This window comes from Rhinolophus ferrumequinum, chromosome 3, assembly GCF_004115265.2.
Source record: "Rhinolophus ferrumequinum isolate MPI-CBG mRhiFer1 chromosome 3, mRhiFer1_v1.p, whole genome shotgun sequence".
NCBI lineage: Eukaryota > Metazoa > Chordata > Mammalia > Chiroptera > Rhinolophidae > Rhinolophus > Rhinolophus ferrumequinum.
In genome coordinates this window covers 58,463,991-58,491,861 of record NC_046286.1, presented here as the reverse complement: position 1 = coordinate 58,491,861, position 27,871 = coordinate 58,463,991, and the positions used below count along the sequence as shown (strand labels likewise).

The following is a 27,871-nucleotide window of genomic DNA, read 5'->3' as shown; positions in this document are numbered from 1 at the left end:
AAGATTTCGCTCATTAAACAACATCCATCTTTACTTTTATAAATAGGTTATCTAAATATAAACTTGACTTTAAGTGTCAATATCGGTGAATGATTAATGACATTGGATTCTAAGAGGAAATGCATGGGCAAGAAGAAATTAATTTTTTATACATGCAGTTGTAACATGACACAGCTAGTAAATTTGGAGAGAATACAAGCACTTGAATATAAATAGTGAAGGTCAAAAAATTTTGAATCACAAATAATAACCTGATTATTATTGTCTTTATCTGAGCCAATAAATTAAACTACTATACTAAGAGTAAATTCACATGAAGTAAATCATGTAATCCTGAACTATTTTGGGGTATGTTAATTGTTAAACATGTTTCCTGTTAATGTTTAACACTGAAAAATCTAAATAAAATGGTAATAATATATTAATAAATTTTATATCTCTTTTAGTTGAACTTTATGCTTTATGAATGAATTCTAGTCTCAGGACTTCAATTATATGGCAGGTTAAATTCTACTGCAATGAACTTCAACCATTTCTAGCTCTTCCTTATGGAGTTTAACAACATTCAGCACTTAAAATTATGGGCCAGAAATCAGATATGTTAATTTTAAAATTCTGCTATAGTATGATTTGATTTGTATAACATATTGTATCTACAACTATTCTATATAAAAAAAAACGAATTATATAGCTAACAAATGTACTTACATTTTATAGTATAAAAAGGTTTAAAACCATCTTTCAACAATCATTCTTCTCCAATAATGAAACCTTTCTCTTCTCAGTTTATTACCGTGTATAAATACGACAGTTTTTTTCAAAGGCATCTAAAGACAACCTTAACAAAAAGGCAATAAATTAAGGATGAAAGGCTAGTGCTTCTTCCAATGAGTACCACCAACACAGCCTTCACTAATGTTCTCAGATTAATTTTTATGGGTTGTGAACCCAGCCACATGCAGATTACAAATTCTGATTTCAATATGAGTATGGACTTCTTATCACTAGCAAATTCTACCCTCATCATTATTTTCTATTATTGTCACCAAATGTCAAAGCTTTCAACCTAAAAACACTTCATCATTTTAACAAAGTTTTAACAAACTTTATCATTTTAACAAGTTTGCAACTTTCAGAATATCTTGTAAAAGTCTTGGTGAGTGTTACATACTTCTGTTGATACTGTATTATAACACTGTCCAACTGAGAAATTAGGTATATAGATATAATTCAATTTTCAATCACTGTCAAGGTTTCAGAATTTTTAATTCTTCTCTTCCTTTACACCATCTTATCAGAAATCGAGACTTGTTAATTTTTTCTACCCCAATTTCCCATTTCCTTTATGTTACTGCTTTTATTGCCTTTCCCTTTTTGATAAAACTGATAGCGTCATAGACAACTATTAGGATGATCGTCTTCATACAGGTAAAAACAGAACCAAGTGTACGAAGGCACAGTAAGCAAATTTTTTTAAAAGTTCAGAATATAAAAAAAAATGTAAAAAAATGTATGGATAAATACTTTAAGAAAAATAATAAGTTATTCTGAGTTACAGGCAAGGTAATTTTCATTAAATTTTTAGATTTCAATAATTTTAAAAGTCAGTTGCATTGTCCATAAACACTAATTTCATCATACCATAACCTTGTCCAGGAATCTACCTGAACTATATTCAAAGTTGATCATTTAAAAACATTCACCATCTGGTCTCTACAGCTTTCCACCTCTCCAAACCTCCCTTAAATATTACCTCTATTGTATTGTAACTATTGACTTACTAGAGCACTTCCTAACGACACCGAACATTTGTCTCTCCCACCAAGCCTTTGCCGAACCCTTTTTCTTACCACTGTTTTAGACTGAGGCAACAAAAGTAGCCTGTACGGCCTGTCGCTATCTGTCAGGCCTTGTGTTATTAGGAGTTGGTTTGACACTTACAGCCATGTCAGGGTGGTATTCATAACAAAACATTTTATTTTGAGCATAAACAATTTTAGAGAATACCACAATCAGACAAAGCCACTCTGTGACTTTATCTGAACAGCAACAAAAACAAGAACATTGTCCAAACAAAAAAATGGCCAAACACTCCCCTTTTTTGGCTCACAGGTCTGCTTCCTTACCAATCCCAGTTTTGGCACCACAATGTTCTTCCTGCCTTCTTGATCAGAATTCCAGTCACAGAATTACTTCTACTTTTTGACAGCATCCAACCAGGGCAAACCCCTTGATTTCCCTCCAAATCACCTAACATAAACCGGAATCCTGTGTGTCCTTCCTACCCCTTTTTACTGAGACGCTCCAAGGTTCCAAGGTTCTACATGATGTGCCATGTCCCTCACTGCCACAGGTAAATCCAATTTTGTTTGATTCAGGTGTGTTCCTGATGGCATTTATATATGTATTCTATATATGTATGTGTATATATGTGCATATATATATATATGCACACATACATACATGTTTTTAATATTTATTTCAATCTTTTTCAAAACATATCTAAAAAGTCTTATCTAAAACTAAGCTATTTTTAGTTTCAGTATACACATTTGCAGTTCATATTACATTTCATGCATTTACTTATATGTTAAGCAGTTTCTTCCACTATAAGTACATATAATTTGCTCCTTAATTCCATAAAAAGAGATAAGCTCCTTTTGAATTCAAATATGTACATCTTTAAATCACTACAAAGAAAGCCACAGATATGTCATTGATCCCTTTTACTTATTGGTACTTTCCAAAATTCTGTTCCTGGATCCTTTCCTTCCCACTCTTCATTTTCTTCTTCCTCTCCCTCCCTCTTCTTCTTCTTCTTCTTTTTAGAGATTTTTTACAGGAGCTTAGTTGAGCCATACTAATGACAAACGCCAGGGAGCAAGATCTCAAATGCTCCCTACATTTTCTTCTTTTACGATGCTCTCCATCTTACTTTCTCTACCACCTAAATTTACAATTACAATCCATGAAATAGTTGTCAAATACAGCTATTATTAAAAGTTAAATTATAAACATAATGAAATAAATTATATGAAAAATGGTAAAAATACTCAAAACTCATTACTTCACATTTTACTATTATCTATGTTCTTGAGGTTAATTACAAGTTGTGATCAAACAACACAGTGAATGTTCAAATAAATAAAAAATTTATTACAGTGAAAGACACATTGTCATTAATCCCCCTCAAAATATTCCCCCTCACTTCGAACACATTTATCCCATCGTTCTTGCCAGTTTCTGAAGCAGTTCTATAAGTTATCTTTGTGAGTGTCTTCAGTTTTACTGTCATGGCTGCCTCAACCATTTTGACTTTGAGGAAAAGCCAGAAGTTGCATGGTGCCAGATCCAGTGAATAAGGTGGATGAGTGAATATGGTGAATATTATCCACACCATAATATTTTTAGTTGAAAGAAATTGCCATATATCAGAAGCAACGTGTGAATCAGAGCGCTGCCATGATGGAGGATGATTTACGGCACACTTTAAAACACACCTTCTCTCAACCGTAGCTCACACCCGACTGATTGCACCGAACAAGTTGAAACTTGTCACACAGTGTTACTAAGGTTCAATGCACCACTTCCCGTATTGAAGATCCCTGCCTGTCCGTTGAATGGCAGTCAGCAGCAGCATTCACCATATTTTGTGATCACAATGGAAAGGCTCTGTGTCACACATTGCTTCTGGTACGGCAATTTCTACCAAATATAAACATTATGGTGTGTCCTCATCCACCTTATTCACTGGTTTTGGCACCGTGAGACTTCTGGCTCTTCCCCAAAGTCAAAATGACCATGAAAGGTAAATGTTTTGAATCGATTCAGGATTCAAAGCAAACTCTACTGCTACTCAAAAAAAAGCCAGGCAGGTGCTACAGGCCAGAGGCCATTCCCAGAAGCTGCTAGTGAACGACAAATGTGTATCACTTATTGTTTTTCCTTTTTTTCCACCTGACACAGAACTTACCCTGGCCAAATTTCAGCTTCCCTATACCACCACCGCCACCATTTACCAATCTTCAGTTATCTTCACTCTCCTTTTAAGATAGCTCACCTGTTCGGCTATTTTTATATGATGAACCCACCCACCACACCCCACCCACCCCCAGCTTTCCTGGATGTCTTGAATATTATTTATGACTCTGGTTTTGTAAAATAAAATTCTATCACTAAAAAATGTTTAGAAGATGTTTAAAAGACTTAATTTCCTAACAATGATAAATTATGAGCTAAGGAGTAAAGATGTTAATATTAATTAGTACACGGATTACTGGCCATCAGCCAAAAATTTCTCAGTGCCTGCCCACATGGAACCCTGTCCCATGAGACCATTCTTTAAAAAAAAAAAAAAATGAGGTGCCAGTGTTCAAGTATGAAAAATGCTACATACTATATCCTTATCTTGGAGACTGAAAGCATACAATAGTATAATAAGGCATTGAGCAGTCATATACTAAATGAAGAAACAGACTGAATTTTACATAACCAAGAATTTCCCAAACTTACTGAAAAGGGACTTTTTCCCTTTCAGGAAACACTTACTAACACACCATAGAACTACTTGTCTGCAAAACATACTTTGAAGCGTTAGCCATCATTCCATCTCACCACTAAGCCTAAGGCCATTCAAATTAACTCCTTCCTATGAAAATCCTGCCTGTATCTAATATCACTATGTGCAAACACCTTTATGTAACGCCTAAGGGATATTCCAAATACACTTTGGCCATTTTGTAAATTTTCTCATCAGATCTTACAACCTTATTTTGAGGCTAAGTTGGCTGCTCAAACTTGTCCAAGACCTAAAGACAAATTCTTTTATCTTTGTATCTAAATATAACAGTACTTGACATGTTAAAAGAAATATCCCTATGAAAAGAGCAATATAGTAATTCTCCCTGGTTTTTCTGGATCTCATTGCATTAGTTTCTATGACAGCATGATTTGCTTCTAAGTGCTTTGGAATTGCTTTGCCTTGGTTTTTGTAGAAAAGTCAACAAGAATGAGGAAAAGAAAGAAATACACTCATTTTGATTTGCAGTCCTTGCCCTCTGTGTAGGAAACAGCTTTATAAATTAAATTATGCAAGTACTAGAATTAGCTGGAATCACTGAGGAGATATAAATTCTTGAAATTGGCTTTTCACTCTCTAGTCAGTACAAATGAAGTAACTGAAAATCAAGAATTAAAAGTTTATAATAAAAAGATAAAGCGAGAGAAAAACAAGAACAGATATGAGCTATGCAGCAATGAGTGAAATTTCAAGCGAGTTTTCTTTTGTTAAAAGCAGCTTCTCCAGTAAAGAAAAATTGATTAATCAGAGAAACTGACAAGGATCACAGGAACCTGGTCAATTTCTCTTAGCAGCCAGCTCCATGTGTTAAAGACTTTGAAGCAGAAAGACACCGATTATCAATTTCCTACAGAAGCTCTTTACACCAGGAAGAGGGAGTGGGGGTGGAAGTTGAGAAAGAGGAGAAAAACACACATACACACACAAAGTGGTGAGAGGAGCAAAATGAGTGAAAGATTTAAAAATAGCAGTGTTTTAGAAAAGATGGGAAATAATAGCACAAAGGAAACAAAGGCTAAGATGACTTTATAGTGTGGAAGGATATGTCCTGCATCCTTTGTGATGCTAGATTTCTGCCAGCTAAAATAAGATGTTCCAGAATCTATTGTGGTGTCCATCCTCAGTTTTGATTAGCATTACATTAAGAATGGACCAAGCACCCAGGAGACATGCGAAAATTTATAACATGAAACATATAGCAGAAAATGATAGCAATAGGCATACCTTTTAATATGTGCTAGGAATAAAATTAATAGTAGTAGGTTAGGGATGGACTGTTCCTAGTGGCTGTATTGAGAAAATGAGTAGGATGGCCAACAATGTAAGCAGACAAGAAATAAAAAGGTTAATTTAGTTTTTATGTGGAGGGGGAATCTCACTAAATAGCGAAGATACATGGCGACAACTAATACATATGTGGATGAGCAGATAATGAATCAATCACTGTTGAGAAAGGGACATTTGAAGAGGGTATATAGGCTGTTTCCTTTCATAGTTAATGAAAATTGTTCCATTAACATAGGTTTTTAATTTCTATAATTCAAGACAGAACCTGAAGTATATTTGCCACTTAAATTTAGGTCAGCATATACCTTCTGGGCATGAAAAGGAACATATATACACTTTGCAACTCTGAAACCAATTTGGGAATTTAGTTGAGAGGGGCTCCTGGAAACACCCGATGTCACATAAAATTTTCAAATACAAAGGACTATTTTTACCTTTTAACACCTGCATCATTTTCCCTGCCCAGAATGCTTTTCCTCCTTGCTCTACGGCCAAACATCTTCTTTTCTCAAAGAAATAAAAATTCACCATCTCTCAACTGGAAATGACAATGACAAAGTACTTAACATGCTTTGGTTATATATATAAATTTTATCAAACTTCTGTAAACCTATAAATTTTAATATTTCATGGCATTTTATTAAATTTAAGACAACTACAATGCAGAATTTTAAATAACATATTTTAGAAGTAAAGGTCATCTCTAATATAGTAAGAATTGAATTCTGTGTCAGCTAAGGGAAAGAAAAATTAACTTGCCCATAAAACTGAAAAACTAGATGAATACTTAATGATGACCTTCAAATTTTTATGTAAAATAATATATATATACCAATCCTTTCTATGTTTTGCATGTGAAAATAAAGACTTATACATATATTTGTTTTTTTCCCAAGTTTTCCCAGATGACAAAATTTCCCAAAGGATTTAAATTAAAAGAAAATAAATGTTTCACATATTCAGACTTGTGAAATTATTAAATGATAAACATAAGATATAATATAGGATGTAAGTTTACTCTTATTTCAAAAAATTGTACACTTCATCAACAAATATTGGATTCTATCATCAAATGGATAGTATATGTTTCTCTATATTTTCTTTGCTCAACTTCCAAAATAATTTATAAATCTCTTATTTTTCCTATTATAATTTGATTAATTTTAAACTCCTCTAATTTATAATTGGCAATGATTTGACAAAGGGAATTGAAAGTTATTTTCCCCACTTGTAAAAAACTTTTAGGCAAATATCATAAAAAAAAAGATTCAAAGAATAGCATTTGTATTTAAACTATAAAGAGAAAAAGTAAAAGAAAATATACTGAAAGGTAAGCAGTAATTATCTCTGGATGGTTGGATAAATGGGTGATTTTTATTATCACCTTTATATTCTTCTTCATCTCAATTTCCTATAATCTACACAAACCACATCTATAATCAGAACAATACATATCATTCTATAAATAAAAATGTTAAAATGTTTCATATTTAGCTTTCAGTCCATATAGTTACTTAAATATGAACCTATTGGTAATTTCTTATAGCAAATGTTCAGGCTTTCTAAAATCATTTTAGACTATATTTCTGTCTACACACGATTATAGATGTTAATTATGAAGCATTATAGGTTTGGTAATGCACTTACCAGAGTCATTATATCAGAGGTTCTCAAATGGGGGCATTTTGCTCTCCAGGAGACATTTAGCAATGTTGGGAGACAGTTCTAATGATCACAAATGGGGAGGGTGCTGCTGGTATCTAACAGGTACAGGGTCAGGGGTATCGCTACACATTCTATGAAGCACAGGATAACCCTTAACAACAAAGAGTTATCTGGCCCCAAAGTCCACCCTGACCAAATGTTGAGGTTTAGAAATTCTGTTGTGGATCACTAACTTCTACTTCTCTTTATTAACAATACTACTATACGTACCTAAAAGTATAATTTTCAGAATGCTCTAGAATGCAGACTTTGAGTCATCATCTCATAAATGTTATTTTTTACACCTTCTCAACACCTTAAAGGTTTTACACCTTCTTCTTTTATGCTCCTTATGTTCAAATTTTCCTGCGATTGATTTCCAGAGTTCAAATATTACTATGAGATTTTTTTTTTTTAATTAAAGATGATGTATTTTGCAGTGAATATTGTTAGTCATTGTTCCTATTTTTTTATAGTGGAGATAGAAGAGAATACAAAAAAGATGAGAGGAGTGGGAGTTGGTGCAGGAATTTTCATTTATTTTGTTTTGTTCATTGTTGTATCTTACATATTAGGTGTTCGATAATTATTTATTGAATAAACGGATAGAGTTAAGTCTTGACGGAGATTGCCTGCCACCAGATTCCATTTAGAAAGTGATCCACCTGCAGAAGCTCAGCCCTGGAATATCCTAACATCAAATCATAGCATATGCCTGCCTTTCATTCCAAAGCTTCTTTATCTAATTGCCTAAAATCAGGTCCTTGTTCTTCTAGGTGTGGACCCTAGGGCAGCCAATCAAGATTCTGCTCTGATCATTAAGATCTCAAGTACAGATGATAAGAAGTTATGTGGCATTTTGATACATGTATATATTTTATTTATTGATTGGACATAAGGGATAAAGAAAAGTCGTGAATCAGAAATCACACTAAATTTTCATATCCAAGTAATCCAATTTGATGGACCGCCTGAGATGGGAAAGGTAAGAGGCATGTCCTCCAGACTGGAATTCAGTACATCCAAAAGGAATTGTTACTGGTACAAGTTCTACCCAAGGAAATAGAATAAGGGCGGAGAGAAGCTAAGGACCACAGAAGTAAAAGAACAGTGAGTCTGTTAAGAGTAAAACATAGGTAACTGTTCCCTCAAGACTGAATAAGCCAATTTACAATAGTTGCCAGGAGAATGCCATGTGATTAGACTGATAGGAACTACCCCTTATGTTAGAGATGGAGTTACCTCTTCCAGGGATATAGGGGACAGCTGGATACACAAACAAAAGAACTGGCATTTTGATCAAAAGGAAGAAATGGGGCCGGCCCGGTGGCTCAGGTGGTTAGAGCTCCATGTTCCTAACTCCGAAGGCTGCCGGTTCAATTCCCACGTGGGCCAGTGGGCTCTCAACCACAAGGCTGCCGGTTCAACTCCTTGAGTCCCGTAAGGGACGGTGGGCTCCGCTCCCTGCAACTAAGATCGAACATGGCACCTTGAGCTGAGCTGCTGCTGAGCTCCCGGATGGCTCAGTTGGTTGGTTGGAGAGCGTCCTCCAACCACAAGGTTGCCGGTTCAATTCCCACAAGGGATGGTGGGCTGCGCCCCTGCAACTAGAAACGGTAACTGGACCTGAAGCTGAGCTGTGCCCTCCACAACTAAGACTGAAAGGACAACAACTTGACTTGGAAAAAAGGCCTGGAAATACACAGTGTTCCCCAATAAAGTCCTGTTCCTCTTCCCCAATAAAATCTTAAAAAAAAAAAAAAGGAAGAAGGGAAGAAATGAATGCTGGGTATGCAAGCAACAGTATCCACTATCAAAACCTTAGACCTTTTTCACAAAAGTAGATATCAAGACACACTAGTCCCATCTTATACCTGTAGAACTGATTTGCATCTATTATGCTCTTTATTTTTGTTATTAACTAAGATGCCGATATCTACACTTTTCTCCATTAAGTTTCATATTGTGTAGTTAGTTCCATTTATCTGCTAAGTCTTGGCCGTGTCATCCATGATACCAGATATCCGTCTCTGAATTATACTAATTGTAGGACACCCACATTTTAAAAAAATTTAAAAAACAAAGGAAAAAAAAGAGGACAGCCAGGGAACCCTTTATTCTTCTTTCATGCACTAGGCTAGACACTTAAAATACTTTAACTCAAATCTTCACAACCCTACACAATTAGTATTGCTACCTAATTTCTATAGATAGGAAATCTGAGGTAAGGCGATGTGGCAAAATTCAAACACCTAGTAAGCAGTGGATCTGGGATTCAAACCCAGGACTATTTCATTCCAAGATCTCCACTATTTACATTTAATACAATCTCATCTCCCTAATGACATTGCTACTTAAAACATTTATTGAACATCCATGTCAGTGTTCTCTGGATTTATAAAGAAAATTAGAAAGATAAGACCTTCCCCTCCAATAAACTGCAGACACTTTAGACTTAGCAGTAACCCGTGGTAATATACACAGCACAAAAACCCCCTCTTTGTGGGGGAGGTGGTGGAGAGGAAGCGGGAGGTAGAAGCCAAAAAGTGTGCTGGACCCACAAATGCAGAGTTTATTATATATAACTCAATGAACATATAAGATTGATAGTAAAGGGAATTGAATGTAAGTTGAACACTAGGTTTTTTTAAACAAGAGTTCGTGTAAAATCTCTTGAACAATATGAATCCAGCTAGTTCCCTACAATCTGTATTTTTAATCTAATGAAAAATAGGGAGTAAATGTTCCTGTGTTATACTTTATTTCATTGAGGTTTTGTTTTAGTAGAAATTATACGAAAAGCATACACCTATATAGTGTAGGGAATACAAACTTTGGTAAAACAATTCCATTTAGAGTTTACAATTTAGTAGAAGAAACAAGAAAACAACATAACAGAAGACAATCTATGACAAGTAACCCACTATATAAAGAGTTTTGGCATATGTAAGAATGAAGTAAGCAATTCTAGCTAGAATGATGAGGAAAGGCTTTATGGAAAGAAGGGTCTGAATTGGGGGCTGGATTCTGAAAGATAACAAAGATTTCCAAAAGCGAATTTAGGGGAAAGACACATTACTGTCTGTGCAGAGCAGAAGCGTTGGTAGAGGAAAGTTACACCAGAGTCTTTTGGATGATAGGGAGATAGGATCAAATGCTGACAAACTGGGGTCTATCCCCAAGGAACGGTAGTAGTGGCAACTTCATATTAGCAAACAGCTAATTGATCTGGTGAAGAGATGGACCAATAGAAAGGAATATAGGATTACAGTCTAACTATATTTTTAAAACTATTCTACCGAAAGATTACTTGGCAATTACTATTTTTATTTACCTTAAATATACTTGCTGTTACATTTTTATACTGGCCCTTTGAGTGAACATTAAAAAACTTCAAATATCTTTCGTTCATTCCACAAAATATAAGTATTATGTAGTATTCACTTTTATTATCTTTCAGATATAAATTATGACTTCTAAAATCCCCTTTAAGCTAACTGTGAGACTGTATGACCATTCTGTTTAACTTTTTCAAACTAGAGTCAGCAAGTATAAGAGATTTGAACAAATGCACATGGAGCTAAGTAACAGGATTGCCCTTTAAGTTGAAGAAATGCTATAGAAATATCTATAACACAATGGAAGAAACTTAAGCTCTTCAATAATCCTACACTAGATTTATATATTGTTTACCCCCACTGAATCTGTATTTTCTTACTCATCCTGAAACAACAAAAATGAGATTTCATGACAATCTCTCTAAGAAAGTAAATAATTAAAACATTTTTAGATTTATCAATATCAATTTATTTTCATTGTTAGCCTATTTTATGAGTTAGTTTGTAGTTTAAAAAGCCTCCTAGGCAAACATATGCTAAACACAAAAGCATTATCTTTAGATGACAAATGATGTAGAGTAAAATATTTCCTATATACTTTCTTTGGAAATTTAGGTAAATACTGCAATATCACTAAGTGTTTACAAATGTTAAAATTACTTAACTGTATTGCTTTTGTTCAGAACTCACTCTGCTCTTCAATGTTAGAAAAATTCACTGGCAACAGCCTTTAGAAAAAGTATTAAAAAATTAACTAAAGCTAAGTAAAGAGAGAAAAGAGGTGAAGGACTAGATTTGATTTTGCTAATGTCTAACAAAGTACACATTTTTTCATAATAACAGCCATATCCAACTATTTCAAAAATAAATTCTAAATTAATTAAGAATAAATTTGAAAAACTCTAATATGTTATTAACCTCTTCTCAACTACACTCTTCTGCAAGCGATGATACTTCTGCTAAAGACAGACACTTTCTGCTGAGTGATGGCCTTTTCCTGGTATCTCTAGAGCTCAGGCCTCAGGCTTCCTTCCCGAATGGGAGTGGGGGAGGGGGAAAAAAGGGAGGAGGAGATTAAAAGAGAGAGAGACTACTTAAGGCTGTAATAATTCCTGGTAGCAGATGAAATGATAATATTAGGTCAGCGGATAACTTGGGGACAGCATAATGCTTTAATAATTTGGGTAACTTATTTTTTCAAGTTAAAAATTTAAAAATATAAATCGAAATAATGAACTCTATTTAAATCTCTCTGACAGTATTATCCCATGTCTTAGGAGATTCTCCAAAAATTGTTTGGATCTTGTAAATTTGGGTAATTGAATATATGTTGAACATTGCATCTCATAGGAAATTCTGGATTACCTTCTGGAACATTAATGATTTATTAGAGACCAGATATTTTTAAAAGTAAAAGCAGAGAAGATGGCATAGTGGTGAATACCTAGTAAGACAATTTCCCAAACATTATTGGTTAAGATTTTTTTTATATCAAGATATCTTTAAAAAAATAAATACCCAACCCTAAACTAAAGAGTATGTACTGAAACAAATGTCCTTATTTACTAGTCCCTTCATATATTTCAACAATTTCAAAAATTATTTCCCATTTATTATAAAGTTTATTTTAGAAGAAAATCCAGAAAACAAATCCTTCAACAACCGTATATTTACAAAAACTACACAAAAACAAGTAGCAATATCCCAAATGGTGTTACGCCCGCAACTAAGCCTTGTACTTTTAATTAAACATGAAGACATTTAAAGCCATATAAATTCATTTTAAAAACTACTTTTGTCCACACAAGTTAACTTTTGCCGGAAGAAAAGAATTACAAAGGAAAAAACATTCCTTTTCACTTTTTAATATCAAATTTTATTAGGAAAAATAAATCACGTGGTACACAAAAAACCTGGCAGCAATTTTTAAAAATTGGGCTTTTTTTTGTTTCTTAATCTTTTTATTTTAAACTTACAGTAACACTAAGTAAGATACTAAATGAATTATTTCAACAGTAAATGTCAGTACTAGATTCAAATACAATACTTAGTAATAGATTGTTGGTGTTTTACGAATGCTTTGCTATCCAAATGGAGTATCACAGATTTCAAAGATTTAGCATCCTAAACCTTTCCCCAAAGCAAAATTTTAGTGACAAGTTAAACATTAAATAAAATATCAGTAAATATTTAAGTTAATTAATTAATTAAACTGAAGCTGAAATGTTCGATTGTAAAGCACATGCAAAATAAATCACTATACATTTTAATGTCAATGAAAGCATGGACCAGTACATTACAGACTTCATTACCAGATCTTTGTTATTGCAAAGCTGATCACCCAATTGAAACTTAAGTAGCTTTTCTATGTATCTCAACAAATTAATTGAAACTTAAGTAGCTTTTCTATATATCTCAACAAATTTTTCATAATTATAAATCTATTAACCAAATCATCTTGGATTGATAGCAAAATCATAGGAATAAATATCACTGCCCTTTAAGATCTATAAGACTATGAAAATGTATGAAACAATGCTGTTTCATGTAACAATAGTCTGGAACATTATATTGAAACACAGTATTGTAAATAAAAATGAATAGTAGATTTAAAAACAGTATTCTTCTTAAAAGTCTTTTAAAAGTACTTACTTGCATGGAAACATTCCAAAGAACGTTGTACTTTAAAAATAATTGATTGACAGATACTTCTTTTAATACTACTGTTGTTTCAAATATTTTACTTATTATATGAGAACAGTTATACTATTTACTAAAATAGAATTTAAATGTTTGGAAAAATAGCTTAAGAACAAATTAAGATAATTTTAAAGGTTAAATATTTAATAGTAAATTATAACACATCTACGTGACCAACTTAGGACTAAACATTATTTATCTTTATGTTATCTAACTTCATAATGAAATATTAGCCTGATATAAATATTCCAAGAGTTGGATACCATTTACTCCCTAACATCTAACTACATTGCTTACTGTAAAGAGATGACACAGAACAGGAGCGAAAAAGAAATATATTTAACTAATTCCTTCCTTATTTGCATGCAGTCCCATAAAATATTTCTCTTTTTTGCCAACCAGCAATTTGTCCTTGCTAAAACCATCCCAACCACCACCACTAGTTTCTTTACACTGTGAGTTCTAAGAAATAAGCTACAGTTCCGAAACCTCAAGTAATGCTAAAAGATAATTGATTAAAAAATAATTACACTAAGAAACTACCATGATGTACATAAAAAGATCACAATTATTTAAAAAATCTATTTGGTAACCTTTTTCAGCTTCTTTAAAAAAACAGCATGGATGTAAAATAAGGTATAGTGACTCAAAACACTTTAATGCATAAAACACATGAATTAAGAGGCAGATTTCAGTAAATACTCCATATAGTAAACATAAAACTTTGATAGCTTATTTATTTTGAGATTCACTTCAGCACTATCTGTAACTAAAAGGGAAGTCACATGACTTACACAATGAAAGAGAAAGAAGTTTTCTTTCCTTTCCTTTCCTTTCTACAGGAAGAAACAAAAGCTCAGTATTAGCTATCCAAGGCCAATGGGTGGGGCCTGCAAGCCAAAAAGCTGTAATGGATTGAGCTTAATCTTAATGGGGGCCCACTTTAACCTTCTAAAAGCATTAAAAACGTGAAAACTGCAACCAGCGCTTACATAAAATAACAAGCATTCAAGTTAGGTTTTAGAACTAGAAAATTCTAATTCAGTTTATAAACAATGTTGCTGCTTTTGTTGGGGTAAAATCACCTATGATTTCCTACACAGATACACCATCCCCCACTGGCACACAGATACTTCACAAGCTTCTTGAATAAATAGGAGTATCCAATGTCCAGAGTGATGGGTGGTCCTGAGGTCCTGAACCAGAGCTGTATACTTTTAAGGGATGCTGAGATAAGAACAAAGTGTTTTGTGTTTGTTTAAACCTAGGTTTATATTTAAACTCCTTACACCATTATTGATACAGTTCATAAACTTGTGCTATAATTGATTCAGGCAAGTTTTAAGTGTCAGCAGTTGGAAATTAACCACATCAAAACAAAAAGTTTGGGGCTTTTTATAGATCTGATTGAAATTAACTAATTCAATTTACGTAAAAGTAATCATTACATCTCAAAGGTGTAAATCTCAAACTGAGAAAGAATATCGTATCACCACACTTTCACTACCAAGAGGATGCTTTTATATTATCTTATGAAATTATATGTATTTAAATAAAATTATATACATCAAATAAGCTGCAATGCAATAAAAACTTCTAAAAATAGTGAAATTAACCCATGCGGAGTCACAATCAATCATCAACCATTTTTTATACTCTAGCCTTTACCATAAATCTAATATAAAGAGGGTTTTTTTTGTTGTTGTTGTTGTGTTTTTTTGTAGAGCAGAAAGGCAGGATTTACAAGTGGCCCAAGGAAAAGATAAGCGATGAATAGTTCTGACCCCAGCTTCTCTCTGGCTTGATCAAGTGGGTCTGCAACCTGAGCCAAAGGGCGCAAATTCCTCACCATTCAAAATTCTTCAATGGCATGGGGGAGGAAACAGTGAAAGGGGCAAACATGCAAATCCAACTGTCCTTAGATTCAGTATTCAACTAAAAATTTTAATTAGAGAGCTAAAGAAATGAGGTCAATAATGTGATTAAATATCTGGCTCACAGTTTAACCATTACTAAAAAGAGAAGCCTTTTCTTGCTAAAATTAAAAAAGATTCATTCATTTATCTTTTTAAATATAATGCACTGAACTGCATTAGTTAGGTTTCTCTAGTATCATTTAATCTATTTAAAGGAGTTGCTAAAAAGTGGAATTAGTTTCCAAGTACCAGTTTTTCCATTATTATAAGCAAAATGATGCATTATTAAAATCATACTTTGGGGAAAAAAGTTGATAGAATTCATTGCAAGCTTTAAAATACAGAGGGTGCCAAAACCAAAAAAACATATACACATTTTAAGAAAGGACAAAACTGTATTAAAATTGTAATAATATATACTGATAACAAAAGATGACTACAAGTCACGTTTGACTTCTGCAATTACAAGAGGTGCTCAAAGTGGTTACCTCTTTGGTGTAATTTTAATATAATTTTTTCCTTTCTTAAAATGTGTGTATATTTTTTGGCACCCTTTGTATATCAATAATCTACCAAGCATTTAAGGTGATAAATATAATCAGTGTTGTCAGCCTTCAACTAAGGATAAAGATAATTCATATGAATGAACAAATGTTAAGATAAAAGAATTTTGGCATTATAGTATCTGGGAACATATCAGCAATGGCCTAAGGAATTGCTTAAGGAAAAAAAAAGGTCATAAATGAACCACGGCCAAAGTAAAATTAATTTTAAATTTACAGTCTTTACATAATATAGTACAATAAAACTGAACAAAAATCTTAGTTATTATCAAATTAAGCTTACAAGATTTTGAAAAAGAGGGCAACTTTAAGATTAACAAAAAGTAATAAATTTAAGTGGAGTTTGATTTTAAAAAGTGGACTGTTACAACAAAAGGTTAAAGTAGCTGGTAAAAATTAAGTATGTTATTAATAGCACAATAAAATAATATGGTTCCAAGCATTGGTAAAGACACTTTGCATGAAATCTGAAAACTGTATTTTAAGACTGATGAGAAATGATTGCATTTAGCTCAATATTTAAAGACAAACTTTTTTTATTATAGTTATCCCCAAATTGAATGGGTAGAGGCTATATAATTAGACTTTGTAAAAAGAAAGTGAATAGTACATGGGAAAAACGATTCTTTGCTTTTATACACCTTGTACAAAAAGAATGAGAATTGGAAAAGTTGTATGTAAAAGTTTGCTAAGAGGAAGAAAACAGGAAATACATAGCAAGCTTCAGAGCAGAACTCTTAAATCATAGAACTGTTTACACTTAGTATGTGATCAATAAAAAATAGATGAGTAGATAAATTATTGAAAAGAAAACTTTTTCTAGAGTAACCATTTTCTTGAAAGGTAATACTTTTATACAACAATAAACCACCTTGTCCATTTACATCTCTAAAAATGTTTATACAAAAACTCAGTTGAGACAAAAATTCACTAAATTTCCCACAAGAAATATAAATATCAATAAACCTAAATCCCCCCATTAGGTAAGCAGAGTTTATATTGTATGAAAAGTACCATAAGGATAAATGAAATTAATGCTAAAGATTAGTGAAATGCATATTAACTAATCTCACTTTTATAAGCACAGAAACTACTGGCTGGTGTAAAGATAATTTCCAAGCAGAAGTAACTAAAGAGAAACAAAAAAAACATGAAAATAAATGTGAATTGTATTTGATAAAGAATACTGGATTGTAGCTGATGTCTAACAAGACAAAGTTAAAAGGAACCAGGTCAGTTAACCAGTAATATAACATATCAATTATCATAGAGGACAATTGAGCTTTCTCTTCAAGGGTGACTACAAATGGACACAAAGAAACTTTTTGAGGTGATTTAATGTTCTAAATCATGGTTGTGGTGGTAGTAGTTATGTAACTTGTCAAAACTCATCTAATCATATACTTAAATTTGGTGAATTTTATTGTATATAAATTGTACCTCAATAAAATTGACAAGGCCAAAAAATAAAATAAATGATATGGGCTTACTATCTTTTAAAAATTCTGATGCTTTATATGGTGGGAATATTAACAAAAATATAGTGCTCAAATAAGGATTAAAACTAAAACCTGGGATTGTTACAGGTTTTAAATTATTTTCACGTATATTACGTCAATTGACCCTTACACTATTCCTCAAAAATAGAGAGGAAAAATATTCTTGACCACATTTTAGCCATAAGAATACTGCAATTCCATAGATGTGGCTAGCTAATAGTAAGGAAACCAAGTGTCAGAGCCAAACCCAATCCTTCATTTCCAATGTTTTCTTCCTCACTCTACCACACCACTTCTCTCCTTTGTAATAACTATATACAATATTGTTGTGTCTTACTACTTCCCAAGCTCTGTGTTAAAGCTTTACATGTATAATAACATTTAATCCCCACGATAACCTGCTAGGAGGTAGATACATTTTTGTCCCTTCATTTATAGGACCCTGAGACACTGACAACGTAACTTACTTCCCCTCTAGACATAATATAAACTAGAATTTGAGTAATGATCTATTTGAGCAGATTCTATACCATTATGTAGTATCTCAAAAGGATTAAATAATTATCAATAAAGCAACAGATATTAAATTATCACAGCAAGTCTATTTAAAACAATATTTTTTCCTTATCTTATGCGAAAGAATACACAAACTGGATATGTACATCTGAATGTGTAGGTCAAATTTCATGGTACAATAAACTATTAAAAATATCTAGAGACGGCCGGTTAGCTCAGTTGGTTAGAGGATGATGCTTGCAACACCAGGGTTGCCAGTTCGATCCCGGCATGGGCCAGTGTGAACTGTGCCCTCCACAACTAGACTGAAAGAACTACTTGACTTGGAGCTAATGGGTCCTGAAAATACACACTTAAAATAAATTTTAAAAGTTAAAAAAAATTAAAAAAATATGTATCTATATAACAAAATTGCTTCCAAGCCTCAGTTTATATCCTGATACTTTAAATATAATAAAATTATAATAAAAAGCCTTGTAGTTCATTGCAATGGAAATTAAGCTATTAATGTTATATAACACATTTTGTCCAATTTTAAAGAGAGCACACAAAAGAAAACACCAATTTAACTTTCCACCATGAATATACGCCACTGAAAATAACGGTGTTTTTACTGTGGCAAGACTAGTTTACATTTTAGTTTATTTATTCAATCCATACTTGCTAGTCAGTTTATGTAACATTTCTGCTCTTCACAACAAACTGAAAAATTAGGTATTATTACTCCAATTTACAGCTGATTATAGAAAGATATATAACACTAAATCTATCAATTATCTATAAATCTTATTTTAGATGGCATGTTCAAATTGGCAATTACTTGGGTACTGAGGGAAAAGGGAGTAATCATCAGATTATCTTCCAAGTTGTTACTAGATAGGAGATAAAATTAATCCTGATGTTATCAAAATGCAACAACACTAGTTACTCATTTGATAGAATACTCACTAAAAGATCATTTTTAAATGTACTCCACTGATCTGTAATGTGTTTTCTTGAATATGTTACTGTTATCAATTTTTCTGATATTAGAAGGTGTTACAATCAAATTACTTGAGAGAAATATGAATAATTTAAGTTTCTTATGAACTGTACATGTTACAATGCCATAACCTACAGCAACTATATACTGAACAAGCTGAACTTCCTGTTACTTAAAATTCAGTAAGCATTATCTCAAAGTAGGAAGAACTGGTAATAATAAAATAAGTATTGTATTTATTTCATATTTAACTCCAAATCAAGTTTACAGCATATCACATTTAAAGTAATAAATTTCCAGTTTAATTATAATAATTAGAAATATCACTTTAAGTTTTTAGGTTATATTTGGTTTAGGAATAAAAATACAATGCACCGTAGTTTTAACTAGTAATTTTTAAGTTAGTTAGTCACAATACTAAAAGAACTACTCAGTAAAGATATACAAAACTATCCTCAATATTTACGTAATTTCTGAACAGGAAGAATCCAACCAAATTCAAATAAGAATGGTTCCCTGCCGTCTTAAAGTAATGTAAGTTACAATGAAAGACACACTTTTTAATCTACCATTTTGAGTGCAGGTAACAAACTTTTTAACTTATGAAACCTAGAAACTCTGAGATGAGTCAAAGATAAGTTAAAGATGCTATGCTGAATATTTACTTGTAAGTGGTTTGTCACTTAAACATTTGCATAAAAAATAATTCTTTAATATGCTGCCCTCATTTATTGTGAATTTTTAAAAATAGAATCAAAATTAAGAAAGAGGAAAATACTTGAGTTACATCAATAATCTTTGAAATGAAGAAAGATGATGTCTTAAATATGTACCCAATTCATAGTTCATGTTTAAATTGAACGAGAATAAGAACATTGTTTTAGAAGTATACAAAAAAAGTCTTGAAAATAGACCAACATTTGAAAATCAGAAGGAAAGTATCCAATATCTTTTATAAGACAATTAAAGTCTTATAAAACTTTGATTTAAATGCCTTTAAATGTAATTAAGCAGCTTTAAAGCATTTTGTTTGGGATTCTTCCAAATTAGTCAACTGGGCAAATAGCCATGAAAATTTGGTAGGTTTAGGAACTATTTTTAAAATACTAAAATGCATCACTCACTAACAGACTGTTATATGATCACGTTTAAAAATTTCCAAGATTTCTCTAGCTTTTTTGAAATTGCAATTTTCAACAGCCCTTAGAATAATAATCACATCTGTTCTGCATATGAAAAATGTTTTCATGCTAAACTATGAAGAAAGTAGCATGGCTAATAAATTGGTGATGACATACTATGAATAGCCCTTAAACATGAACATATTGGAATCAATTTGTTTACATAAATTGTATAATTAATACTGAAAACATTGAGATATGAACTCTATGCTACATCAATTGAATTGTATATAATACTTAAATTTTTCATATATGTTAGTCATTCCCAAAGGTTTTTATATCTTGTATTACTAACCAAATACTTTAAATTTACCAGTTACAATAATTATTCTTATTTCCTCTATTCCCATTACTCTGAGATGTTTTCTAAGCAAAGTAATAAAAAGAACATAAAATACATGAATTCTTTGTAATATGGACATCATATTCTCCATAAAAATCATTAAAAAAAAATAAAAAATAAATCAACTATTAGTCAGAAATAAAGAGCATAGAAAACATCAGTACTTGAAAGGTAAATGAAGAATTCAAAACCAAATTATTAAAACAATACTTAAGCCTACTGAGAAAAGGTCGCTAAATTGCAGTCATTTTGAATTACTTTCTCTTTGAAAAAAATTCTTACATAAATTGTAAAATAGATGAAATAGATTCATGTTAAAAATTCTTTGCATCATATTTGATAGCCAAGAATTCCAAATATAAGCCCAAAGTAAAGAAATATTATGCAAATGAGCTGGAGAAAGGGCAATAAGGAGGATGGATTCTATCCTTCCTCTAAACAAAACAAATTTCAAATGATCATTTTATCTTATTAGGTGAGATAATGTCTTTGAAAATAAATGTCAAAATCTATGTTTAAAAAATCTTACAGGATAACAAATTTCAACAGGTAGTTATTGGAGGACATTGCCTTTCTCCAGAAAAGAACATTTAATTACTGTGTAATTCATCTGAAGTACCATCAAATATTTAGGTCCTATTAAAAGCTTATAGAATTTGAAAAAGTTCCCAGAGACCTTTCCAGGCAATTTAAACATGTTAGCCCACAATCTAACTGTGGATGCAAATTTTTAAAATTTATCAACACTAAACTGATAGGAGTATTAATTATTAGCACTTACAAAATGATTGTATCCTAATTGATGAAATCACCTTAGTAGAAACCTAGACTTACAAATTGGCATAACCATGTAACTCTTCCTTCAATTGAGAGACAAATCTGTGTTTTGCATTGGATTCTTAAGTAAGAAATTCTTACAAATTTATCCTATTTACAAACTCAATCATCATCAAAGTTTCCAAATTTTAAATATTAATATTTTAAGAAACACTTTAAAAATAGTGCCATGACAAAATTCAAATACAATAAATAAAAGTCATTACTGAATGCTATCAATGTTTTAGTATTAATATGTGTCAGAATACATATACATATATTCATTACCAGTCCACAAAAATAAGATCATTTAAATCAGAGGCTCACATCAGCAAGTCAAATGAAGACTGTCATTTTAAACCACCAATGGTCACACACCATCCTCAAACAGCAGAATCTCACTACATTTATCAACAAGTCTAAAGATAGGGAAAGTACAGCACCTAATTTAATGTGTTTCTTTTTGAGGAGTTGGTGACATTATAGAAACCAAACGTTTAATTGAATATTGCCAACAAATTTTAAATAGAATTATTTAAATAGATCTGTAACAATATACAGATCTATTTAAAAACTACACATATATGTGTATATATATATATTCTGTTCATTTTGTGGCACAGTTCTTTGCAGTCAATATTTTCAAAAGAGAAAAATAAATACTGGGTTACTTGGCATAAATTTTTAAATATTATTTTAAATAAACTAAAATTATTTTTTTATTTTGCCAGGTATATACTATTAAAAACATGCTTACAAATTATTTTTAAAAATCCAATGACACAGATGAACACTGAACACTCATGTCATATGTTTAAAATACTAAGTATATATTGGTCCAGAAGAACATTTAAATTTCCTAATTATCCACAGTGCCCATTCTTTCATAAAAAAAGAGTATAGAGATATAATGGGGAAAAATCTAATTTATAATTATACATAAAATCTAGTATGCTTTCAAAAATGATGCCAAAATTGGCAGCAAAAATAACTGAAAACATTTTAGAAAACTTTTACAAAATGGTCCTGAATTGCAACCCGATTGTATAAGCAATGCTCACATGATACCCACACATATCATTTATGACCATCTAATTGTTACTTGTAGTTGCTTGGCTAAAATCAGTAGAATTTCTGTTGTCGTCAAAGCAATTATTCATATGATTTATATGCAATTTATGTTAAGTCCCAGTATAAGACAGAAACCTAGGTATCAAAATGAAGCAAAAAAAAAAAAAAAAAAGCAAATGATACCCAAATTTTTCCCTAGGAAAAAACTGAGATGTATTTTTGAAAAAACAAATGCTGTAACCATAAAAAGAATCCCCTAAAATGTCACTTTCTAATTTTAAATTGAAAGATTATCATGCCTGGTTTTTTACATCACAAAAACGCTAATACTTAAGTTGTATTGACTTTTTACATACTTGTTCCTAAGAGTGTATCTAGATATATTCTTTTGAAGAACACGAAAATACATAAAGAGCATATTTATTACGTCATTTTAATATTGTTCTTTTAGCAAACACATGATGTGTAACAAGATTAAAGCAAGTCTTAAATAATCAATTATTGTACTCTAGAAACTGTTTGCTATCTATAAAACTTTTCCAGCAATATAGCATTTCTTAATTCAGTGAATATAGGAATGTTTAGCAACATAAAACCATTAAACAGCTTAAATTTGGATGTCTCATGATTCTAAACATCAATATTGATTAATAAAATATCTAATATTTGAATATATTAGAAGGTAAACATAGAAAACAAAATTATAACAAGGTGTGATCAGACAAAGAAGAAAAGGGCTATTTTTTTCATTTATCTATAAAACAAATTTATGAGATCGTAAAGAACAATTTAACAACCTAAAGAAGGTTCAAAGGGGGGAAAGCCAGAGCCTGACAGAAATGGATCTGTCAATGATTTCAGTCATTCAGTCTAGGGAGAAAAAAAAGCAGAAAATGTGGCTTCATTTTGCAATATAAAGTAGGAGGCATAAAATTCAGTAGCCTGTCTGTAGACTTCTATTTATGTATTTAAACCCTGTTTCAATTCACAGATTATGCTGATCCTTCCACATGTAAACAGCCAATAATGATGACCAGGCCTTTAGGAAAGGAAAACACACACCACACAGCAAGGTCAGGAAGCTACCAAGCACCACAGGACAACAGATCAAAACAGAATGGTTTCATGTGTTTCTACTGTTTATATACTTAATTTGAAGATGATATTCCTTAGGGGGAAAGGACGTTGTAAATATTACCAGGGACATGCAACACAGTATCAAATAAAATACATACTTTTCACGTAAATAGATTATTTCCTGCATGTCAGTCAACCTGTAGTATTGATAGCCATTCAATTTTTAACATAAATGTCAAGCCAAACTAAACCTCGTTAGTCTTAACTCTTTGCTCCTAAGAATTATTAAAGAGAATTTATAGTTCTTTAACTTCTTCCGATGAAATATTCAAGCTTGCAAACTGTAGACATTTTTTTTTTTTTTACTACAAAGAGATTAAGCAGAGGAATGGAGTGAAAGGAGATGAGGTATTAATTTGCTTGATTCTGGGTAAAATTTTGATAATGAGAAGCAATGACATTCTGTTTGGTATTAAGCATCTTTAAAAATTACAACACACTATAAGCAATGGTAGAAATTTATCCAAGTAGCAGACTAGCACATTTTAAACACAGAAGCTAGAGCCGCCTCTGGCCACATGTTTTTTTGAGTTCAGACTCTTAAAGAGACAGTATCCTTGGACCTATGCCCTATACTGAGCACATTTCTAAAATGTTTAATTACCAAGCATCCTCTTACATTACTTCAAATCCATAAGGGGCCAACCGTGTTCTACTTTATTTTACTGTGAAATCCAATTATTTTGACTTAAATCTACAAATGATTACAGGGCAGGCAGAGATTAAATAACACGCAAAGATACTAACTAGAGATGTCTAACATACGTGGACCTATAGATTTCTTGTAACAGTAAATTGTTGTTGGTTTGTGTGTGTGTGTGTTTTGTTTTGTTTTACTTAAAACAATCACTGTTTCTTCATTCATTTACCCACTCATTCAGCAGGCATAGGCGACAGAGTAACATTGTAACCCGTAACACCGGAAGCTACATCACCGCAATTTCGCTGTAGAATGAAGACGGGGAACTTGCTAATAAAGTCAACCAGCTCCCAAGCAGTAAAATTTCAAAGATTTCATTTTCTGTTGAGGAAAAAATACCCAGGAAGGAGCCCACCCACACATCCTAAAAACTGTATTAACTCATGACTGTAAGGAAGATTTATTTTTGTCTTTCAATATACCTAAGGGCACATTATTACATAGCCATTGACAAAACTACTGATCAACTCTTCCACATGGAAAAAGGTGAAGAGGGGGGAAAAACTTTGGCTTACTTGGTGTACGAATACATCGACTGGAATATCCAAGGGACTTCCCTCTCGGTTTATCATGGAGATGAATCCAAATCCCATTCGCACGTTGAACCACTTACAGTGGCCAGTTCCGTGCAAAACCTGGGATTCCTCCTCTGCCTGCTCCGGCAGCTTCCCGGGCTCTTCTCCACCACCTTTGCTTGCCCCGCCTGAGTAGAACAGGACAAAAAGTCAGTTAGTCTGTACTGCCATACAGTTCATTGAAAGAGGGGGGAAAAAAACAACAACAAAAAAACTGCTTGGGAGCTGGGGGTGGGGGGGAGAGGAAATAGGAAAAAAAACTCGATGAAGTGGTTGATTCCTTCTTTTCTTCTACAAAAAATATTTAAAATGAAAAGGGTTAAAAGGGGAAGCGGGGGGTGGGGGAGAGGCACACTGTGCTATCGATCACATCCACTTCCACGTTTCTGTACATACATGTACTTTTTCATTTAACTCCGTTTTTCAGCCACATATTACAGTACAGCAAGAGATACTTTACTTGCATATTGCTGATTTAACACTGATCCCATTTACAAAGAGAAATTTTCAGCGAAACTCCTCTCCGGCGGGCACGAGGAAAGAGAAATCGCGAAGAAGGTTAGAACTATTTTAACGCACATGCGGCGGCAGCGAATCCGGGGTTATCTGCAATGTGCATTCCCCTCCCCCAGATAACTTTCAATTAAAGTTGGGGTGGAATGGGGGAGGGGGCAGGTGTATAAAAGTTTTCTTGGCTCACTAACTGAAACTGCGCTTAATCACACTCAAACAATTCAAACAATAGCCCCCTGAAAGCTTTTCAAGTTGTGAATCAGTGTGGGCGGTACAAAACATTTTTGGAGATCTGTAACAATAGGTTGCAGAAAGCCCCATTGCGCGATGGGGGGTGGGAGTAATGCCCAGTATTGGGGTAAAATGGGGAAGGGGGGGACGGGCAAAGAAGGGTGGGAGAGGGGGAGGGGGGAGAGAAAGGAGGAGAGAAAAATCACAGTAAAACAATAGAAAAATTAACCTTCGGCCATGTTGCCCCACGGGCCCTCTGCTCCAAACTCGAGAGATGAAAACTTTCCCTTTGGAACGGAGTGATCTTCTGCCTCAATCTAACATCTTGATTTTGTGCGATCACAAATTTAGCTCGCATGGTCTAATGTGCTTTCCCTCTTTTGATTTTTTTCTCTTCTCTCTCCAGTTTCTGGCCCCCTGAGCACACGTGACTTTGTCAATTACATGCTTTCTTGCTACTAATTTCACCTCGGATCCTTAAGGGGCAGGCAAGAGGAAGAGATAACCAATCGCCATTTCATCTATGCTGACATCAAAATAATTTATGAATGAACACGAAAAACTCAAACATGTTATCTTAAAGACAATTTGGAACGCTTCTTTACGATAAATTAGAATGCTGATTTCGTGCTTTTACTTAAAACACAATGGAAGGTTCTTGTGAATCGTCGATTTAGAAAAACAGCAGTCATAATATGTGGACACACGTGCCTTACACACAAGCCTGTCCAAATAATCTCATTTAGGAGGAAAAAAGCCAATTAAATAACGCAACCAATGCTATGCTTTTTCTCGCCTTAGAATTTCAGCTGCTCGATAGCAGTAAACCTGCCTGGGACGCAGATTTCATATTTAATTCAATTCTTACAGGAAAATACATAATTTACAAAAGATCTAATTAAACCTAATTACATCCTCATGAAAGTTTGGATGATAGCACACACCTACCATAAGACAAAAGCACACAATTACCTGACTGTGCCCCGAAATTTTTTCAAATTTAAAATAAAATCCTACCGGAAAAATCACTATCACCTTCATGTAGTCAAATTGTGTTTAAGTTTCACCAATTCGGACATTTGAGGGGGTTGGTAAGAAATTGTACTTCACAGGTTTGTCCGCCATTTCTTTCCGGGGGAGGGGATGTGATTAATGACTTCCTAAATAACAGCCCAGTTTTCCAGCCTAACATAGAGTGAACCTCAATCAGTGGCGATTGTTCCCCAAGAGCAAGACGACGTACGGCAGGGAGGGGGATGGGTGCGCCTGGCAGGGGAGGTGAAGAGGAGCCGCCAGCAAAGGCGGCTACAGAGCCAGAGAAAGAGGTGGGGGAGAAAAAAAGCGGGCGCCGGTGGGGGGAGGGGTGAAGAAAGAGACGCAAATGGGAGAAAAAAGGTAAATTCATGTAATATTATCTGGGCCCTGACATTTTAGAAGTCAACTACCAGTGGACAGAAGAGTCGAATAAACGAAAATTTAATAACGGATTAGGCTCCTACCGTCTCGTCCCCGGCCCGCCCCGTTTCAAAATGCTTTCCCCATACCTTTCAAATTGGTTCAAATGATTGTAGATTACTAGATGTTGACACCAATATTACCGCCCTCATCGAATACTACAATGAATATCATTGATCAACGAGAAATGCTTTATTTCCTTTAAAAATAGAAAACATCACCCGTTTTTGAAACATTAAAACGCACCACCACTCTTTTCCCCCACCCCACCCCCATTTTCTTAAACAAGCAGTTTACGGAGAAACTGTACAGATACCACTTCCCTTAGGCAAAGCTACTGAGTTGACCCTCCCCCACCAAACCCGCAATCCCCTCCTGGTCTCTTCAAACGTCCACACTGCTAACTCCTAACACACCTAACTCTAATACTTCGACGTATACTAAAATGTAGGTATTTTGAATCTAAAAGCTTTTGAAAATCCACATACAGCACCTATGTTACACCTCCTCATATTAAACAACAAAATATAAATTTATGCTAATTGGTTCAGATCTAAAATAAATGTATATAAATATATGCTATTTTCAGCTGTGATTAAAGGCGTCAATCAAGACTGATGGATTTGTAAAAATTTTTCATCTTATTATTTCTTTTGTTGTTTCTCAGGAAATGAGGGAAAGTTTTTTCATTTTATTTACTTTGGGGGGAATAACCATGTGCCAGCTGGTAGGGAGGGGAAAGAGAAGTGTGAAAATTCAAATGAT

General features: G+C 33.1%; 1 protein-coding gene across 1 annotated transcript in view; it reads right to left on the bottom strand.

The window, feature by feature from the left end:
* Positions 1 to 25,890, bottom strand: part of LIN28B (lin-28 homolog B) — a 97,420-nt gene extending 71,530 nt beyond the window's left edge. The window contains exons 1-2 of the mRNA XM_033103182.1: positions 25,881 to 25,890; positions 24,848 to 25,035 (exon numbers count right to left, since the gene is read on the bottom strand). Coding sequence (XP_032959073.1) covers positions 24,848 to 25,035; positions 25,881 to 25,890 — 198 coding nt within the window. The remainder of the gene's footprint in view (positions 1 to 24,847; positions 25,036 to 25,880) is intronic.
* Positions 25,891 to 27,871: the final 1,981 nt, after the last annotated feature.